Genomic DNA, 14354 nt, shown 5'->3' with positions numbered 1-14354 from the left:
TGAGAGAGGCACCAAATTCCTGGCGATACTTGTGACAAAAGAACCTAACGAATGTAACACTAACTTAATGAGAGTGTACGTGACTTACACCTGTTCAGTAGAGTCACGGGAGTCCAGCTCACTTCATGAATCTTTTTAAATGTTTCATCTTTCTTACTGCAAACAACGAGCACTGTTTTTCTTTCTTTTCTGTGGAATTGGCTTTCTCTCTTTCAAAACACATCGTTCGGAGTAGCTTATTCTTAAAACTGAACACAGATAACACGAAAAAAAAAAAAACTAGTGGAAAATGTACATACATATAAAAAATGAGAACGAACACCAACGAAATACTGTATACACTGAAATATTCATCGAACGAATCACAGATGAATATCAATGACAACATATGCACGTAATATGAAAATGTTGATAGCCAAGATAACAATGACATGCGTTCTCATAAAAAAAAAAGACTAACGTACTTTTCACGACAATAAGTTAATGTAACAAAATACAAAATTACATGATAAACCACGAAAATATCAATATCCTCAAGATACCGTTTTTCACTTTCTTCACATTTTTCTTGTAATTATTGTACAATATCAAGCTGCTATGTGATTTTCTGTGGACAAGAGAGAAAACAATACGTAAGATAATATACATAAAATTACATGAATTACATAAATTACATAAATTACACAAAAATATTATTAGTCAGTAAATAAATAAATAAAAAGATAAATAAACTCACACCTATAATGGTATAAATTCCTTGTTTATCTTAGGTCCTCGTTGAATGACGGTAATCATTTAATTAACGAAAGATATGGCTTTTGGTCCTCATTTTGTACACACACACACACACACACACACACACACACACACACACACACACACACACACTAGCTTCCTCTCTTTCCTCTTTTTTCACCTTCCGCTTAAGCGTACAAATGAAAAAAATAAAATAATGAATAAATAAATAAAAATGGTTGTTTGGCGCACCACACGCCTAAAAAAGTAATGAACGCTCTACAGACTTAACAAGTCATCAACTTTATCGCTACAAACTTGAGATCTCGACCTTGCATGAAATTCAAATGTAAAAAAATAATAAATATATAGATAAATTAATAAATGAGTAATAAATGAAAATAAGTGAATGAATAGGTAAATAAATAAAATTACGTGAGGATTTTGTGGAAAATTGCTATACTTTTTTGTGCAATCGATGAACACAAGTTTTTAATGAATCAAAGAACATATTAAGGAAAGAAGAAGAAGAAGAAAAAACAAGGAAAATACAAATGTAAAGTAAACTACTAGACCTTGAACTCTTTCAAGAAGTTTCACGACACTTATCCTTTCAACATTTCATTATTGATTTAACTTCACTTCGGGAGCTGGCACTCAGGTGGTCTTTTTATTCTTTATTTTTATTGCTCTTGGCTAGTGGCCCTCTCGCATAAAAAAATAAAAAAGTAAATAAATAAATAAATAAGAAAATGTTGTGTTTAGTATTAATTCTATTCCGGAAAGATGAATGTACAAATCAAGTGAATATAGATATAGAGATCAATCGATAAGTAGACAAGTTAACAAATGTGTAGATAAATAAATAGTTGAATGAATGAATGCATGAATGTATGAATTAATAAATGATTAATTAAATAATCAGGCAAATAGGTGTGAGTTTCCGTGGTAATAAATAACTCGATAAAAATTAAACACGCAGACTCACGCACATCAAAACAACTCAACCCCACACACGTCCAACAAAAAGAGCAGCTCTTGACTGCCGGAGAGTGGCCTTGGCGTTCACAAGGAACCAAAGATAAAATATATTAGAAAAAGTACAAAATCAGGCCAAAAGCCGCCCAAAAATATGCTACAATTAAAAGCACGAACCGGAGCATATTTACAAATATATACTTCGAAAAAAATCTTGACTCCAATTAATCTAAGCACAAGGAAAAAAAAAGTAATAACTCTCACGTAGCGATTCAGTGCGTGCATTCACCTGTGCTTTTATCGACAGGTGAGACTCAACTAATTAGCAAAGGCGTATTGGTAGTGTGGAAACGAACCTCTCATTACAATTACCGGGAGGAAGACTAGACATCACTCATTATCACAGCACTAATCAAGACGCTGGCACGGCAAGATTGGGAAACAGACAGACAGACATGTACAGCCAGCACTATAGCATTACAGCACCACCGCCCACACGCCGCTGCTGGCAAAGGCAGGGAACAAATGCACATGTCTTCTCTATTCTGGAAAAGAAAGGAGGACAGGTCAGCCAGAAGGTGTGGGAGAGAGAAAGACCCGTATTCAGAAACACTCTGCTCTCTCATCACAACTGTTCACGAAGGCTACAGATATAATTAGCCGGGTTCTCAGGACTTTCTCCTTTTCATAATGTAGAAATCTTGTTAATCTGTCATAGGAACCTTAAAACACTCTTAGAAACCCGTACAGCCTAAATCAGGGCCTTTTAAATGTATGCTGGATGCAGGCAGAAGTGTTTCAGAATATGGTCCAGAGGCGGGTGTATCTCACACACGACAGGCGGTGAGGGAGGCGGTGAAGGGGGCGGTGAAGGAGGTAGTGGGGGAGGTAATTGGGAAGGCGGTGACTTACCAGAGTTTGTGGCGGGGGAGGGGCCGAGGGAGAAACAGAGAGAGGAGAGTCATGTTGAGTCGTGTTGGGTCATGTTGGGTGTGCTACGCGATGAGATCAGGAGAGACAAGGCGACCCGCAGCGGCCGGCGAGGGCTACGGAGCGGGAGGCCGGTGGGAGCAGAGACCAGCTCGCCAAACAATAAAGGAACGAAGGGGGCGCCTCAGGGCTCATCTGGAGGGGTCACCCAGGGCGTAGGAGGCCTCCAGCGCTGGCCGCAGCCACGAGGACGCCGGGGCCATGTCCGCACGACATGGCGCCGCCTGGGGGGCGCGGGCCGGCAGGTCTAGGGTGTCCATGAAGGAGTCAAGGCAGTCGTCCCAGGCCAACGTGGCGGGGCCCAGGTCCGGGCAGACAGGGGTTGGGGGCGTAGCCAACCTGCGCGGGGCGCCCTCCTCCTCCTCGTCCCCCAGGGCCGCCAGCAGGTCCAGGTCAGTGCCGAGAGCGTGCAAGTCCAGGGACAGGTCTGGGGTGAGCGGCACCAGGTCCTTCACGCCGATGTCGTCCAGGTCTGCCAGGGTGGGCGGCTCCTCCTGCCGGGGGGACTCGGCGGCGAGGCCACACCCCAGCAACGCCTCGTCCCACTCGAACTCAGCATCGAAGGGCGCGAGATGCTGCTGCTGCTGCTGCTGCTGCTGCTGCTGCTGCTGCTGCTGTTCCTCATGACTCAGAGAGGAGGAGTCCCAGGACAGCCAGAGGGCGGGGCCGTCCTCGAACATGCTGGCACTCTCCGGGGAGTCCGGGAGGTCCAAGGGCGGCGTGGCAGGCGGGAGGGTGGTGGTGGGCGGCGGGCGTGAGGGCTGATGCGGCGCGGGGGTGGCCGCAGGGCATGCTGTCCTGCTGGTGTCCTTGGCCGTGTTTCTGAAGCCTCCACTCAGCAGGCACTCCCGCACCCTGCTGACGGTGGCGGCTGTGGCGGGCGGCGCGTGGCTCACTGTCTTGCAGATCCTGCCACCGCCTGCCCCCGCCACGCCCCGGAGCGGGTCGCCGGCGCGGGTTCCCGAGGACAGGAGAGGCGGGAAGGGGCGGAGGTTCTTCTTCTTAGGGCGGTACTTGTAGTCTGGGTACTCGAGGCGGTGCAGGATCTTGAGTCGCTGCGCCTCCTCCCGGTAGGGGCGCCTCTCTTCCTCCGACAGCAGCTTCCACCGGCGGCCCAGCTGCTTGGAAATCTCGGCGTTGTGCATGTCGGGGGTCTGGGAGACGATCTGCCGCCGCTCCAGCTGCGACCACACCATGAAGGCGTTCATGGGCCGCTTCACGTGGTTGGGCGGGTGTTTTTTGGTCTGGGGAGGCAAGTGCAGGAGTGTCAGGGGAGCTACGGTGACAGACTGACTGATTCATTCATCAAATTCTCCACAACATCGGGGTTATATGGCACCACTGTGGTAAACACAAGTACCAGTCACGTGTTACACTAATAACACAGCTGTTACCGTCCTCACAATCACGCCGATTAAGAACAAACGAAGCGAAAATTACAGAAAACGAGTGAAAATAGCAAGGTAGACTACATTCCTCTTTTCCGTTCTCTCTCTATCCAGCTCGTGAAAACAACCTGTGGCATTAAGTAAACAACGAGTAAATGATATCCTTAACATGATTTCCTTTCCCTTATGACACAGTCGCAATCACAGCATAATCACGTTACAGAGGAGTCTTTTATTATTTTTCTTTTAATAGGTGAGAAAAATCAGAAATCAATTGAACAGTCTCTAAAATGAAGGTATAATGTTATCACCATCTTTTGTAGTAACGCGTTGCTCGCTGGTTGTCACAGACATTCGATTCCATTAAGATAGAACACACACACACACACACACACACACACACACACACACACACACACACACACACACACACATATACGTGCGATGTAATATATATCTTCCTTCTCTTCCTTTCCCCAACCCTTCGTACTCGTAATAAGTTTGCTAATTAGGTATTGTAAAGCATAGCGAAGCTCTACAAAGACACAGTTACAAAGCACATTTTCGTTCGTTTCCCACAAATGTTTATGCGTCCAGTAATTAAATGCCATCCATGTATCATTCAAATTATTGATATTCATTCTAGAGTTTTCAATAATTTCCGTCCAATTTACTAGATATTTTCATATTGTATAATTATATCCATGTTATCATTATTCAAGCATTTATTGCTATTATTTTTCGCTCAAATCACAACCTAATTTTCATCGGTACTAAACGGCTTTGCTAGACCTCCGTTTACAGGTGACCAACGTCAGATAAACAGGTGTGGCTGATTAATTTCACAGGTGTGCCCGAAGATAAGGAAAGTGGAGACACGCTAAACAAAACAACTAATGATATACAATCAGGTGACACGAGAGGGGAGGCTGGGAATGCAGGACTGATCGACTAATAGAATGGTTAACTGGCTGAGTGACGGATTTATCGCGCCACTCCTAGGACATGTGGAGCTGGGGCAGCAAGACACGCTAGGTAGTCTAGCCAGCAGCTATCTCTCTCTCTCTCTCTCTCTCTCGCTTTTATGTGTGTGTGTGTGTGTGTGTGTGTGTGTGTGTGTGTGTGTGTGTGTGTGTGTGTGTGTGTGTGTGTGTGTGTGTAAGGCCCGTATTCAGAAACACTTCTGGCCGCATCTCGACTGTTTTGAAAATGTTTTTAAGGTTCTGGTGACAGATTAAGAAAATTTTTACCTTATGAACAGGAAAAGCAATCTTTAGAACCCGGATAATTTATGGCCTGTGAAAATAGTAGTGATGAGAGAACAAAGCGTTTGTTAACGCGTGAGCGATTCAGGCACGTTTACAGAATCACACTCGTTTTACTTTGGCTGACGGAACAATTTTTTTTTTCTGTTAACTAAGACAATATAAGTTATATATGCGAATTTCCGTTTCTACTACAAGTATTTACTGTTCTCTGCGTAACCTAATGTAACTTAACTGCCACGTATTAGTACTTAACGTATAAAAAAAAGTAATAATGATAATGATAATAATAGCATTGGTATTAATTTATGTGGCAATTACTTTTTTTCTCTTTTGTTTGTCAAGGAGTCTGGTCAAGGCTGGCTGTTGTCGGGTGAAAAGGGACGGATGAAAAGGAAGAAAGAAAAAAAAAAAAAAAACGATCATTACGTATTCCGTCCCCAAAAGTCAATCAGTAATATAATTACTATTTTTATAATAATAATAATAATAATAATAATAATAATAATAATAATAGTAATAATAATAATAATAATAATAATAATAATAATAATAATAATAATAATAATAATAATAATAATAATGATAACAATAATAATAATAATAATAATTATTATTATTAATATTATTATCTATCATTATTGTTTTGTATTTTTATTGTTATTACTCGTTGTTGCTGCTGTTGTTCTTCTTGTTATTATTACTATTATTATTATTATTATTATTATTATTATTATTATTATTATTATTATTATTATTATTATTATTATCATTATTATTATTATCATTATTATTATTATTATTATTATTATTATTATTATTACTGTAACTCCAAGCAATTTCCAGTTTAGTCCCAGCACTAACGTGGAAAGTTTCAGCACTGAGGCAGCAAATTTAGTTATCATTATACTAACTGTATCACTGTATCATAAAAGAGACTGAAAATAAAAAGAGGAACTAATTTAGTAGGCAAAGTTACAGAGCCAGGAAAAGCACATTAGTCTGCCAGAGAAATGCAGATGTGAATCTGTAGCAACACTGACTACTGGACCAGTCAGCTCTGCGGCGGCATATTTACGTGTAATTATCAATAAGCCGTTTATCATCATAATATCATAAAAAGAGATGAAAAATAGACTGATTTACCAGGCAAAGCTACTTAACCTTAAATGCAGGTGTTAATCTGTAGCAACACCAATTACTGGACCACTCAGCGCCTGACCTTACCTGCGTGGCGTCTGAGTACGGCGTGGGTGAGGCGTCATCCACAAGCAGTGACCCAAACACCAGGGAGGAGGTGGCGGTGTTGGCGGCGTCCTCAGCACACCCTCGTGGTAACATGCTTGGTTCCTCTCCAGCACTCCCTCACTCCTTCATCCGCCCAGGGACAGACGGGCGTGCGGCACCTGGGCGTGTGCGGGCGCGTATGCGTGCACGTGAGGGCAGCGGAGGGGTGCCTGCTAACCGCGTCAACTCTCAACAGGTGCGCGTGTGACTGACTCGTAGTAAACACAACCACTACTTTTTGAGTGGCCCCTACACCTCCCCTACGTCACCTTCCCGCTGCCCAACTACCTTGCTCACAGCGATTCCCCCTCGTGACGTCACCCGCGGCGGCCAGTGAGGGCGGGGCGCGGATGGAGGGGGCGTGGCGGCGGCGTGGAGGTGGCGCATGCGTGTGGGTGGCGGGGTCATACGTGCGGGTAGCTCTCTCAATGAGCCCCGCCCCGACCCGCCCTGTTCCGCCCTGCCTCGCTAACCAGTTAGCCAGAGAGAGAGAGAGAGAGAGAGAGAGAGAGAGAGAGATTATCATATTATTAGAAAACATGTCATTACAGAGACACTACAGACATTAGACACCCACTATCCCTAAAGATCTTGTTAACACCCTCAAACTGAGGCTGTCGTAAATATACCAGAGCGACGTCCAACTTACTGTCTGTGAGGAAATGGTCATATACGTCAGCCAGTCTGGCTCCGAGGAAGATGTTACAGAGACACTGCAGGCAGCTTGTGTTGCTTCGGTCACACTTGTAGAGGTGAGAAACGTGCCCCGCCCCAAAGACACAGGTATTCTAGAAGCCCGAAGGTGCGTACAACCTTGCTTGCGAACTGAGTCTAAGTCGGTGATACTTTGGTTGAGATGAGCGGAAATAGTCGCAGTTTTGAACAGACTCACCCTGAATTCCCTCAGTCTTCCCGCGATGGAGTTCAGGGAGCGGGTCGGCTGAGCGTATCGTGTGTTTGCTGCAAGGAAGGGAGGGTGTGGCACCATCGGGTGAATTGTAGAGGCAGTCTGGGGCCACTTTTTATGATGAGATCGACAGTCTCTCAATCAAATAGTTTGGTGCAAGATTATTGTATGGTTTCAAGAGACACGATATTGATAGAAACATTTCTAGTGATCTTGACTGACAGTACAAAAGAGTGATTGATAGTCCTAAAATGTGAAGAATCCATAAAAAAAAAAAAACTTTATCTTGAGAGATTTTTCATGATTTGAAACTAAATGAAGCAAGACTTGTCAAAATAAGCAGTGGTATGTGTGTTGTGAAGATGAGGTGGCTTGACAGGGAGACAGTAGCGGATAACAGCACCATAAAACCATTGTTGAGAGAGAACATTGACTGCGAGCAAGAATCTCTGCAGGTTACAGTACATGGGTAGAACTGTAGGATTCCGGCAGTCTGTGACCAAACCAGTCTCCCCTCAGCATATCCACATCATGTGAGTTAAGAGCACTTCCTGTTTCTCCCGAGTTCCTTCTGGCCGCAGGGAACTGTGGGAAGATACTTTGGTTATGTTGTCTTGAGCTACTGCATTTGTTTGTGAAGGAGTGGCTGTTCTGTCTTTGAAATATGGCAGGTAGGAGTAAAGGAGACTTAAGAATGAAGAATTTTCCGTAAATGTGAACATTAATCAATTTCAGCCACAGGGATATGTAAGAAATTTGATATGAAATCGTCTGATGTTGGAACAGACCGTACTCCTTGTTTGCTCTCTCTTCTCAAGCTCAGTGAAGCGGTTTGCTGGTAGATTATTGTATGATTTCGAGAGACACTACTGACAGCAAGACCTCTAGTGACCTTGACTGATAGCACAAAGGAGTGATCGATGATTGGGATCTTTTACTGCCTGCATTGGTGAGTAGAATCGTCTAGTATTACTCAAATGAAACATCAAGTGTCATATTGCCATTACTTAATCAAAGACGCCGGAATGAAGTAATGAAAAGCAGGGCCCAGACCTGGTGAGAAGGATGTCTTTCTTAGCCACAAACCAGAAGATACTCGTATGCTTTGTAATCTTTCATCGGGAGGATAAAACTGGTAATCACAAGTCCAACACAGTGATTTTTAAGACACCGGTGAATTACACAACCACAAGGTTTCATATTATAAGGAATTTAGGCATGATGATTAAGGGCCATATTTTGAAACACTTCCGCGCCGCACCTCCACTGCATTCGGAAGGCTCTAGTCGAAGTGACACATAGAGGCTTTTAAAGGTATTTTTATGGTTCTTGTGCTGGATTCTCTGAGCCCTGTGCGCGGGAGTGATAGATTAATAAGATTTCTTCACTATTAACAGGAGAAACCCATCTAGTCATTTCTGTGGCCCTTAAAAACAGTCGTGGTGAGAGGGAAAAGTATTTCAGAATATAGGTCTTAGTCGTCCCATTCCAGACTCACTCCTGTTGTGTTTAACGTGTTCTTTATCTTGAGTATTCTTTTCTGCCGACAGTCTCCTTACGAAACATGATAGCTGAGATTCTAGACAGATCAAAGAATAACTTATGAGTGAAGTGGAACGGGAAACACAGACGTGTGACAGGAAAACTACTGTACACAAGGCAATGGTCCTTCATAGAAAACGCCGCCTCGTCTGGGGAACTAGGGAAAACATTGTATCCTTCTACCATAGAAGTATTATGGGTAGCCCTGTGTTACATCTACACGAGAATGTTGATAGAGCTTTAGAAACGGTGCTCACTAACACACACACGTGCATAAAAAAAAAAAAAAAAGTGGTACAAAACTATGTAGAGCGCCCCCCCACTCCCCCTCTTTAACGCGAGCCTCTCATTTCTCTCATTCGTTCTCTCTGTGCGATCTCTAAATAAAACCTTAACACTGATCTCAGTCACATGACTAACGTTCTTCTTCCAAGCAGGCAACCTCAGCTGCTGGTGTATGCTGTCATCCTTCTCTCATATTGCTTCACTGTTGCGCTCCTACTTACATTCTGTTTCGCTACTCACATCTTTGCTTTTTCATGCTCATACTTCTTGCATTCTCGCATTAAGCACTCCACGGTTTCATTTACTCTCTCACACATCGCACACCTCTTGTTCCCACCTTTCATCCAGCTATATACCCTGCTATTCACCCAAAGACCTCCTTCTGTCCTTGAATAACAGGTTCCTTAAAGTCTCCGTCATGAAAAGTTTAATGATGGAAGAGCAGGAGGGCACTCACACCTGGGAGAGTTTTTTTTTTTTTTTCTGACTCACCGTGCCACACATAATGTCTTATTTGGAGTGATACATGGCTCCCCTATTAACTTACATACCACTTGTCTTATCTTTTATAACTATATCTCTTATATTCGTCTTCACCATGTCAGATCTGATGTTGTTGTTGGTTCCCTTGTCAACCCAAATACCTCCTATGTCTTATTTTGTCTAATTATAAATATTCATCTTAGTTACATACAACAATAAGTGCTTTAAGTAGTGAACATTTTTTTTTCTGTGATTCACCTTACACTATAAGATAATATAGTGTTTCAATTCAGATCGTCATTCTTCAGCCTAAGCATTTCTCAGTCTGAATATTGTGAGTAGCAAAAGGACGGGCTACAGATGACTGATTGGACTGACAAGGTTAATGTGGCAGACACAGATGACTCACAAAATTCCTGCGGCGGAGATGGGCGGAGGACGGCAGGATGGAGACTGACAATGATGCTGTGGTAGACAAGGGCAAGGATGGCAAGGATGGCCAATGGTCGTGACTGATGCATCCAGTTGGGCGACTCGGGTTATCCGCGTCACCCAATTATCAAATGACGCAGGTCGTTGTCACACTAAGCGGCGGCCGCAAGGCGCGGCCACACGGCGGCTCCGCATGACCAGTACCGTGACACACTGTCCGGCCAAGCCGCGTACAGAGCACAGTTTACCCTCAGCATCCACTCTGGACAGTCATGTTGTCTGAGCTTAAGTTCATTTGTGCTCTTGAGGCAGAAGAACTGCTCAAAGACCCCGCACGTCAGAGACACTGGGTTCATACTTGTCATGCTGAAAGGTAAACTACAATAGTGAAAGGCTTCAGAAGTTATATGACAATATAAGGAAATATGATGAAAAGTTCTTTGAATATTACCGAATGACCACGGCTTCTTTTGATGAACTGTTGCAAGTTCTGAGGCCTCACATCTCCAGGCAAAGTACAGTTTAGGAGGGCAATATCACCAGAGGAAATATTAACTTTTCCTAAATTGTTGGCTTCTCTTACACACACTAAATGAATGAATCCACGTCAAACATGGTTACAAGTGCGTTGAGCAGGGAGAGCGCCGTGCGGCGTGGCCGGACAATGTAACCACATGTATAGAACTATGAGTTTTGATTGGTCCCCACATTCGGTGTGATGCGGCGGCACGGCTACGCGGCGCCGCCACAGCATGATGCAGGGTAAAACGGAGCAGTTCGGTGACGCAATGGTGTTTTTATTTTCATTTATTTATTTTTTTTAACGTAATAGGGTCATTGGTCTAGGGGAAAAAAAAGGAAAAAAAAAATGACATCCAATGAGGTGCCAGTCTCAAAAGAGAAGTCAAGGGAATCATCGAAAATTGAAGTATAAGTGTCTTGAAACCTTCCTCATGAAAGAGTTCAGGTCATAGGAAGGAGAAAATACAGATGCAGGCAGGGAATTCCAGAGTTAACCAGAGAAAGGGATGAATGACTGAAAATACTGGTTAATTCTTGCATTAGAGAGGTGGACAGAATAAAGATGAGAGAAAGAAGAAAGTCTTGTGCAGCGAAGCCGCGGGAGGAGGGGAGGTCTGCAGTTAACATGATCAGAAGAGCAGTTACCATGAAAATAGTGGTAAAAGATAGCTGGAGATGAAACATTGTGACGATGAGGAAGAAGCTGAAGACAGTCAGTTAGAGGAGAGAAGATCATAAGAGGAAAAGCTTTTGATTCCACCCTAAAATAGCGGTATGAGGGGAAATCCCCCCTCCCGCCATACATGTGAAACATACTCCATAAATGGACGGATAAGGTCCCTGTACAGAGTTAACAGCCGGGGGGCTTGAGAAAAACTGGCGGAGACGACTCAGAACACCTAACCTCATAGAAGCTGTTTTAGCTAGAGATGCGATGTGAAGTTTCCAGTTTAGCTTATAAATAAAGGATAGATCAAGGTTGTCTGGAATGCTGTGTTGAGTCGATAGATGGAGGAATTGAGTTTTTGATGGATTGAACAATATTAGGTTTGAGGTTGTCTGGAAGGCTGTGTCGAGTTGATAGATGGAAGAATTGAGTTTTTGATGCATTAAACAATATTAAGTTTGCTCTGCCCTAATCAAAAATTTTAGAGAGATCAGAAGTCAGACGTTTTTTGGCTTCCCTGCGTGAACTGTTTACTTTCTGAATTAGGGTTGGACGTCTATGAAAAGACGTGGAAAAATGCAAGGTGGTATCATCAGCGTAGGAATGGATAGGACAAGAAGTTTGGTTTAGAAGATCATTGATGAATAACACCATATAGCACGATTTTTGTCTTTGATAAGCAAGTGTTATTTTTTTTAACTCTTTTCATTGCAAAACAATAGAAGATGTCCATTATTCCTGTCAAACTTTGCTTTTGTCTTTTCCAATGATTTTTTTTTGTCCCAAAATAGCTGAATTTCTTAATTTTTCCAGATGCTGTCACAGAGAACCTCTTTGCTCTTGTCTTCATGATTTGACCACATATGTAGCAGAATGCACCTGGAGAATGAATGCAGCCTCTTGATGCCATTTCACCTCTTGTGATGTGTCTTCTTAGGCAGCCAAAGCAGAACTGACTGGTGGTTTGCAAGCCTCTACTTTTATATTGTCAAGCAGTACTCTAGAATATTCTTAGTCTTTCTAGAATGTGTTCCAGAATGTTCTCAATCTTTCTAGAGTATTCTTGAACCTACTAAAGAATATTTTGAATCATTCTAGAAAATTCTTGTAGATTCTAGAAAATTCTTGATACTTCTACTATACTTGATACTTGATTACTACTGTATTCTAGAAAGTTCTAGAATATTCTGGAAATGTTTACATTGAATAGAATGTGCTGAAATGTTCTAGAAACTTCTAAAAGTGTCTGGTAGAACATTTCGGAAGATTTGAGATTCCTGAAATGTAAGCAAATTCTTCTAAACATGAGATATTTCTTGCTAGATCTGATCAGTTCAAGAATGATCTTATTAAAATTAAAATTTTTTAGAACACTTTATATTCTTTCTTTCATTGTTTTAACTTATTTGCAACATTTCAAAAGCAATTGATAAGCAATTGAGATTTTGCAAAGGTCTTTACCTGACATGAAAACCAACAGTAACCCACACTGTAATGAAATAAGGCAATAATACAAATTAATTGTTCTAACCACAAAAGCAGAGTTTGAGGTTCAAAATTACTTTTTTCTATTTTGTTGAGATGAAAATAACTGGAAAATTATGGTTTGCGGCTAAGGACATGACAACAGTGAAATTCTGTTACATAGTGTAACAGGAAGAGAGCGGGTGACAGGATAGAACCCAGAGTAACACCACTGTTGATAGATTTAGGAGAACAGTGACTGGTCTGCCACAGCAGCAACAGAACGGTCAGAAAGGAAACTTGAGATGAAGTTTCAGAGAGAAGGATAGAAGCTGTAGGAGGGTAGTTTGAAAATCAAAGATTTGTGCCAGACTCTATCAAAAGCTTTTGATATGTCTAAGGCAACAGCAAAAATTTCACCAAAATCTCTAAAAGAGGATGACCAAGACTCGTAAGGAAAGCCTGATCACTATTAGGTTAGGTCTTGACGGAACCCATGCTGGTGATCAGATAGAAGGTTGTGAAATGATAGATGTTTAAAAATCTTCCTGTTGAGGATAGATTAAAAAAAAAAAACCTTAGATAGGCAGAAAATTAAAGCAATAGTTTGAGGGATTAGAACAATCACCATTTTTAGGAACAGGGTGAATGTAAGGAAACTTCCAGCAAGAAGGAAAGGTAGATGTTGATAGACAGAGTTGAAAGAGTTTGACTTGACAAGGTGCAAGCACGGAGGCACAGTTTCAGAGAACAATAGAAGGGGACCCCATCAGGTCCATTAGCCTTCCGATGGTTTAGGCCAGCGAGGGCATGGATAACATCATTGCGAAGGATTTTAATGGGTAACATGAAGTAGTCAGAGGGTGGAGAAGAGGGAGGAACAAGCCCTGAATCATCCAAGGTAGAGTTTTTAGGAAAGGTTTGAGCGAAGAGTTCAGCTTTAGAGATAGATGTGATATCAGTGGTGCCATCATGATGAAACAAAGGAGGAAAAGATATAGAAGCAAAGTTATTGAGATGTTTTTGGCTAGGTGCCAGACGTCACGAGTGGAGTTAGATCTTAAAAGATTTTGACACTTTCTATTAATGAAGGAATTTTTGGCCAGTTGGAGAGTAGACTTGGCATAATCTCAGGCAGAAATATAAAGTGCATGAGATTCAGGTGATGGAATGCTCAAATATCCTTTGTGGACCACCTCTATCATAATGTAGCTGCCCGAAGGCAGCTAAGGGTTTTTAGACCCACACGGTGACGCGAATCGTTTATAGCATTCGGTCAAATCTGAGGACATACATAATAAACATAAGACATGTGTAGCACTACTAACCATTACATACTGTATCAACATAATGCATCACTAATCATTGATTATGCTAATTAGGGCAATCAACCCCTCGTAATACAGATG

The 14354-nt window shown here is 42.3% G+C and overlaps 1 protein-coding gene across 1 annotated transcript in view; it reads right to left on the bottom strand.

The window, feature by feature from the left end:
- Positions 1 to 7079, bottom strand: part of LOC135092162 (transcription factor SOX-10-like) — an 8619-nt gene extending 1540 nt beyond the window's left edge. Inside the window, exons 1-2 of the mRNA XM_063990434.1 lie at positions 6584 to 7079; positions 1 to 3947 (exon numbers count right to left, since the gene is read on the bottom strand). The exon at positions 1 to 3947 is cut by the window's left edge and continues 1540 nt beyond it. Of these exons, the coding sequence (XP_063846504.1) occupies positions 2835 to 3947; positions 6584 to 6697 (1227 nt within the window). The 5' untranslated portion in view covers positions 6698 to 7079 and the 3' untranslated portion in view covers positions 1 to 2834. The remainder of the gene's footprint in view (positions 3948 to 6583) is intronic.
- Between the last annotated feature and the right edge of the window lie 7275 nt (positions 7080 to 14354).

The sequence above is a fragment of the Scylla paramamosain genome, chromosome 39 (assembly GCF_035594125.1).
Source record: "Scylla paramamosain isolate STU-SP2022 chromosome 39, ASM3559412v1, whole genome shotgun sequence".
NCBI lineage: Eukaryota > Metazoa > Arthropoda > Malacostraca > Decapoda > Portunidae > Scylla > Scylla paramamosain.
The sequence above is the reverse complement of the archived record's forward strand: the minus strand, read 5'-3'. Positions and strand labels throughout refer to the sequence as shown.